The sequence below is a fragment of the Aspergillus ibericus genome (assembly GCF_003184845.1).
Source record: "Aspergillus ibericus CBS 121593 unplaced genomic scaffold BO80scaffold_112, whole genome shotgun sequence".
Taxonomy (NCBI): Eukaryota; Fungi; Ascomycota; class Eurotiomycetes; order Eurotiales; family Aspergillaceae; genus Aspergillus; species Aspergillus ibericus.
Window position 1 is genome coordinate 1 of NW_020292210.1, and position 5,232 is coordinate 5,232.

The window sequence follows — 5,232 nt, forward strand, 5'->3', positions numbered from 1 at the left end:
CCCCCCCTTCCCTTCCCTTCCAGTCCAGTCTCCAACTCTCGTCCCCACCCCACTGCCTGTCCTCCGTCGTGGTTCTAACCCAATAAACCATCGATCTCACCTTGCACACGCACACACATACACATACACACCCCCCCCCCCAAGCAGGCAGACACAGGCGGCCGGTCACACATAGTCTAACCCCCCCGTCAACGGTCCCCACTGATCGGTTCCATCGGCGGCACGCTGTGAATCATTCACAGCCCGTCTCCCTGTCTCCAGCCAAGTAGTGCCGGGCGCTGCTCGTACTATCACTGGGTGACTTTGCTTCTGCAGGCAGGGAACCTTGGGAAAGCGATCGATCGTGGACAGGGTACAGCCTCATGTGGCGGCGTCCGTCCTGACAATAGCTCCTCACCAGCCACAACTGGTGTCTGCACATTCCACCCTGTCACTGTCACCTATTGTTTCTGGTGAATTTTGTGATTTTTGATATTATTTTTTTTTTACGTCGTCGTGCCTGGTTCTGCCCACCCATCACTGGCTTACTTCCCTGCTCACCGCCTTGGGAACGCTGACCTCGTCCCCAACAACCATCACCACCCCAGTCTGCAACGCACCGATTTGCTCAAACCTTTCCGCTGATCCGCTTCCTGCCACCTACCAGGCCAACGACCACTGCATGCGAGCCGTGGTCCGTCCGCGTTCAACTATCCGAGGATCACTTGCATCGTCGCAGCTTCGCCCTCCTGTCTTGCTGCTGTAGCCAACCACGTCGCCATCCTTCCCCCGTTTTGGCATCCTGATCCCCTTCGCGTTCCTCTGACGCGCCCGCGGCCTTGCGACGGTGCCCTCACCCTTTCCCCGTCCTGCCTTGGCCCGTCATGTATAGCACCTCCCAATCCTCCGTTCCCGCTCCGATGAATGGCATCGGAGGGGAACTGGTCGATGGGTCGGGGACGATCAATCCCGCGGCCTTGAACAATGGTATGTAACTGATTCTCCCTCCCTCCCTCGCTTCTTTGTCCGCCTTTGCGTCACCGCTCGCTGGTTTAGTTCTTACTTCATCCCTCCCTCGTTTTCTTTTTCATTTTCTTCTTCTTTTCTTCCTTTTTGGTCGCTCTTCGGTCTTTTTTTGGTCGTCACGCTCGGTAGCGATGGGGCTTGTCCGTCGCCGCTCATGGAGGTCATAACAAACCTCTTCTACTCTCCTGCTTGTCCATCGCGACAGCCTCCAAACTGACGACTTTCTATTAGTCGCCGTTGTACTTCCAACCCCTCCTTATGGTGGAATTGCAACCCCAACGAGTATAGCTCCTCGTGGTGTAAAGCGAAGTCGAACCCCAGACCAGCGCGGGAATGCACGCGCGGACGGAGACCATGACGACGGTATGTGTGCGTCGGAGTCCTCTAACGATTCGCTTCGTGGAATTCCGGAAGCTATGGGGATTCTTGGCATTCGCGTTTCTCGCGCGTTCTTGTTGCTGTTTGACTTTACACACTTTTGTCTTTGTTGCTTTCTTTCTACACGTGCACTTACTTTATCGCGCGATCATGATGGCTGACGCGTGGACTTCTCTGAAAACAGCAGATGAACAAGGCCGTCGGAAACGAGGTCGTCCCCCAAAGACTCCACGACCATCAACAACGAGCACCAGCGATCAAACTTCTTCGTCCAACATCCACCTCCAAACCCCCCGTTTGCAGACTCAACCTCTTCCGTCGCCAGCGACCGTCAATGTGTCGCCTCCGCAGGCTTCTCCGCCAGATAAAACCACGCCTACCAAGTCCACTCTCGTCAAGGCCCTCCCGACCGTCCGAGACCATACGACGGATCAACTCAATGAAGAAGGTGACGAATACATCCCCAAGGAATTCGACGAGGCCGGTGAGAAGAAGGTCGATGCCATGGGCTACCTCCAAGGTGGCCGAGAGTACAAATGTCGAACATTCCGTGTTCCTCTCCGTGGGACCAAGCTTTTCATGCTTGCGACCGAATGCGCAAGGGTGTTGGGATATCGCGATTCGTACCTCCTCTTCAACAAGAACCGGTCGCTGCACAAGATAATTGCCACGCAGATTGAGAAGGACGATCTCATCCAGCAGGACATCCTGCCGTACTCCTATCGCTCGCGTCAGATTGCAATTGTGACGGCCAAATCGATGTTCCGTCAATTCGGGAGCCGGGTGATTGTGAATGGGCGACGCGTGCGCGATGACTACTGGGAGAGTAAAGCACGTAAGCAGGGATTTACGGAGGATGATTTGGCTGGCGAGAAACGGCCAGGCGGTACCAAGGCCCGGGATGCGGCCGCAGCAGAAGCGGCGGGCGCAGCGAGCTTCCTGCCCGCCCTGGCTCACGGCGATGTCATCTACAGCAACGCGCTGGAAGCTGTGCCGAATAGCTTACCTCTTGGCCCTCCGTCATCTGTCTCTCTCGCGCCGCTCCCCATGATCCATATGGCTACCACCACCGACGATCCCCGACTGAGAGAGTATAACAGCATGCCTCGCCCTCGTCAGGAGTTGACAGGCCAGCCTTACCAGGACCGCTCGACACCCAGCTCTGCCGCTGAAATTCTGAACCAGGCGTCGCATACCGCCGACTTCAATAAAATCCTCACGTCGCAACGGAGTTATCGCCAAAAAGGACTGGAAGAGTTCTATGCGAAACAGCGGGAGATCCCCGTCTCCGCCGCGCAATCACAGCCGGGCCAGCTCGATTCGACGCCGTCTGTGTCCCAGCCCTTGCAGTCGCCGCAGATACCTTCCACTGGAATGATGAACTCGGCTCAGTCGCAGCAGGCAATGCTTCCCCACCAGGCACCGATCATGCCTGGCCAATCTGGTTTCCAGCCACCGGCAGCCCACCAGCAGCCACCTGTGGCGCCATCGCCCGTTCGGGGGGTGCCCCCCGTTCGTCCGGAATTGATGCATCAACGGTCTAATCCTGCCATGGCTGCAGGGACACCACAGCCGCCTACCCCCTACGGCTTTCCATCTCAAGCGCAACAGATGTGGGGACAGCCACCGCCTCAACCGCAACCATCTCCACTATCCGCTGGCCCTCAGGGCGTCGGAATGCCACAGTTCGCACCCCAGTTGCATGCACAACAGTCCCCCTCTCCGCTCGCACACTCCATGCCGCAGCAGCAACATTCTCAATCACCTCGGAACCAACCTCGCCCATCAGTGCCTCCGATGCCGCAGTCTTTCCCGATGCATCCCCAGCAGGCTCCGCAACAACAGCCCATGGCGGCGATGGGGTATCCCGGTGTCACGGCGGCACCGTATCCGGCTGTGACCGCTGCCAGAGGCATGTATCCTGCGACGCAAGGCCCGGGGGGTCAACAGTTCATGGCAGGCACCCCCCAGCAGCCAGGTATGGCCATGGGGATGAGCGCCGGCGGTGCCATGCCAGGGTGGCCACCCGCTGGTCCGATGCAGCCCGGTCATCCGCAGCCTGGTCAGTCTGGGACTCCGCTCGGGTGGTCAGGCTATTGAACATGAGCTGAACGAGACAATATCCTCGGTGGCGGCGTTGTCCAAATTCGGCGTTTGCGGAAATGGGAGTCGCACTGGTGATGATGATGCTGTGGGTCTATGAAAAAGAGACGCGCCCGCTCAAGGTTATTTTGATCTTCGTTCTTATACCATGGATCCGAACTGTTTTTCCTTTGTGATCGGCTACCTTTTGCATTGTCCCGTCATACCCATTTCATTGATGCTATATATTATCCTTGTCCCAAGGATAATGGCTAATGATAATCTGCACGCGTTTTCTTCTTATACCCTCTGTTATACCCGGTCAGTTATGCATGCCTTGTCCATTGATGTTTCTCTTGTCTGTTCTTGACGTGTTTGTTTTGCGCGGGGGTTCGCAAGATTTCGTGAACCGAATCTGCAGTCACAAGTGTTGAGATGGTGCATTTTCATATGTCCATGATAGAGGGACGGTCAGATGGTATGGCGGTGAATGTTTCGTTCTGTCGGGGTCGGCGTCTTCAGCCCTTATTCTTAAAGTTCTCTCATTCTTCCGTGTCTTTTAAGCACCTTGAGCATTGTTGTTCGCTGCACACCCTACTCCTGACCCGTTACTGTTTATTTCTGGGTACCATCACTATTGCTCTTGGCTTCGCACACAGATCTTGTCCAGTTTCTATCGTGATACTCTCGATGTTGTCTTTGTGCCTACAATATGCAGATCAAACACGGTTGCACACCCCGGGGGCTCTTAATTTGACCAATCCCCTCGCCAGCCAGCTTGCTCTTCCATGTCTCCCTGCGCCCGTCGCAGCACCACTACCGTAGGCGAAGCATTCGATCTGCTTCCAAACTCCTCTTGTGTATGGCGTTTCCACGTGGATATACCAGAATGCCTTTGTAGGAATACAAGACCATTTTGGACCAATTATAACAATAATTATCTATATACACTCGGGATGATCAATCATACATACAGCCTCTCATGCTACATCCTCCCCCTAGTACGCATTCGTCACCAGCGGGGTAGTCACGGGCGCCGCCGAAGACGCACACACGCAGGACGCCACAGAGGTCACCGGCGGCGCCGTGCAATGCGCACTGGTAGTCCACGCCGTAGAGGTCGGAACGGGTTCCGGCTCCCGGATGGTCTCCGCGCGAACCAGCACGGGAATGACCGCACCAGTGGACAAACTAAAGGTCCGATGACCGAGGACGCGCAGAATGGACGAGATCTCGCCCGAGTGACTCGTCACGGAGACAAAGCGGCCGACCTTCTTCGAGTCCTTGAACACGGAGTCCAGGGCGTCTTTGCTCCGAACGTCCTGCGCGGCGCTGGTCTCCCCGGTCACACCGTTCCAGAGCTCGTCTTCCTCCGTGAAGCCCTTTTCGATGGGCCAGGTGGGGAAGAGGTTGTGGATGTAGGTGCGGTTGCGGCGGTTGTCACAGGTGTGGATGCTGATGCCTTCGCGGAAGAATTCCTTGATGAGTGGTTGGAAGGGGGCGCTGTCGGCGGGGTACCGGAGACCGGAGAAGGTGATGTTGGCGGTGCGGAGGGTGCGGGTGAGTGGGCTGACGAAGTAGCTGTCGGGGGTGTGGATGCGCTGGGAGTCGATCTCGGTTTGCCAGAAGTCGTGGGCTACTTGGGCTTGTTCGATACCGGCGGTGGTCAGGTCCGCGTCGTGCCAGGTGGCGGTCCCGTTGCCGTCCAGGAGGGACCAGTAGCACTGCGGGAGGAGTGAGTGAGTGATGAGTTGTGGTTGGGGGGGG

At 56.7% G+C, this 5,232-nt stretch overlaps 2 protein-coding genes across 2 annotated transcripts; one reads left to right on the forward strand and one right to left on the reverse strand.

Moving 5' to 3' along the window:
* Positions 1 to 642: 642 nt before the first annotated feature.
* On the forward strand, positions 643 to 3,612 carry BO80DRAFT_25778 (putative nuclear localization protein). Its single transcript, XM_025714708.1, has 3 exons — positions 643 to 966; positions 1,237 to 1,368; positions 1,568 to 3,612. Exons 1-3 carry the CDS (start codon positions 864 to 866, stop codon positions 3,481 to 3,483), a joined length of 2,151 nt encoding a protein of 716 aa, XP_025569105.1. The 5' UTR covers positions 643 to 863; the 3' UTR covers positions 3,484 to 3,612.
* An 851-nt stretch (positions 3,613 to 4,463) lies between these two features.
* Positions 4,464 to 5,192, reverse strand: BO80DRAFT_370346 (phosphoglycerate mutase-like protein; the record flags this gene model as incomplete). Its single annotated transcript, XM_025716444.1, has 1 exon — positions 4,464 to 5,192. A coding segment is annotated over one exon (729 nt), but the record flags the coding sequence as incomplete, so codon positions are not given.
* Positions 5,193 to 5,232: the final 40 nt, after the last annotated feature.

Coding starts and splice junctions, on each gene's coding strand:
- BO80DRAFT_25778 (XM_025714708.1), top strand. CDS start 864: ATGTATAGCACCTCCCAATCCTCCGTTCCCGCTCCGATGAATGGCATC. Junction 967..1,236: donor TCCCGCGGCCTTGAACAATG/GTATGTAACTGA, acceptor ACTTTCTATTAG/TCGCCGTTGTACTTCCAACC. Junction 1,369..1,567: donor GGACGGAGACCATGACGACG/GTATGTGTGCGT, acceptor CTCTGAAAACAG/CAGATGAACAAGGCCGTCGG.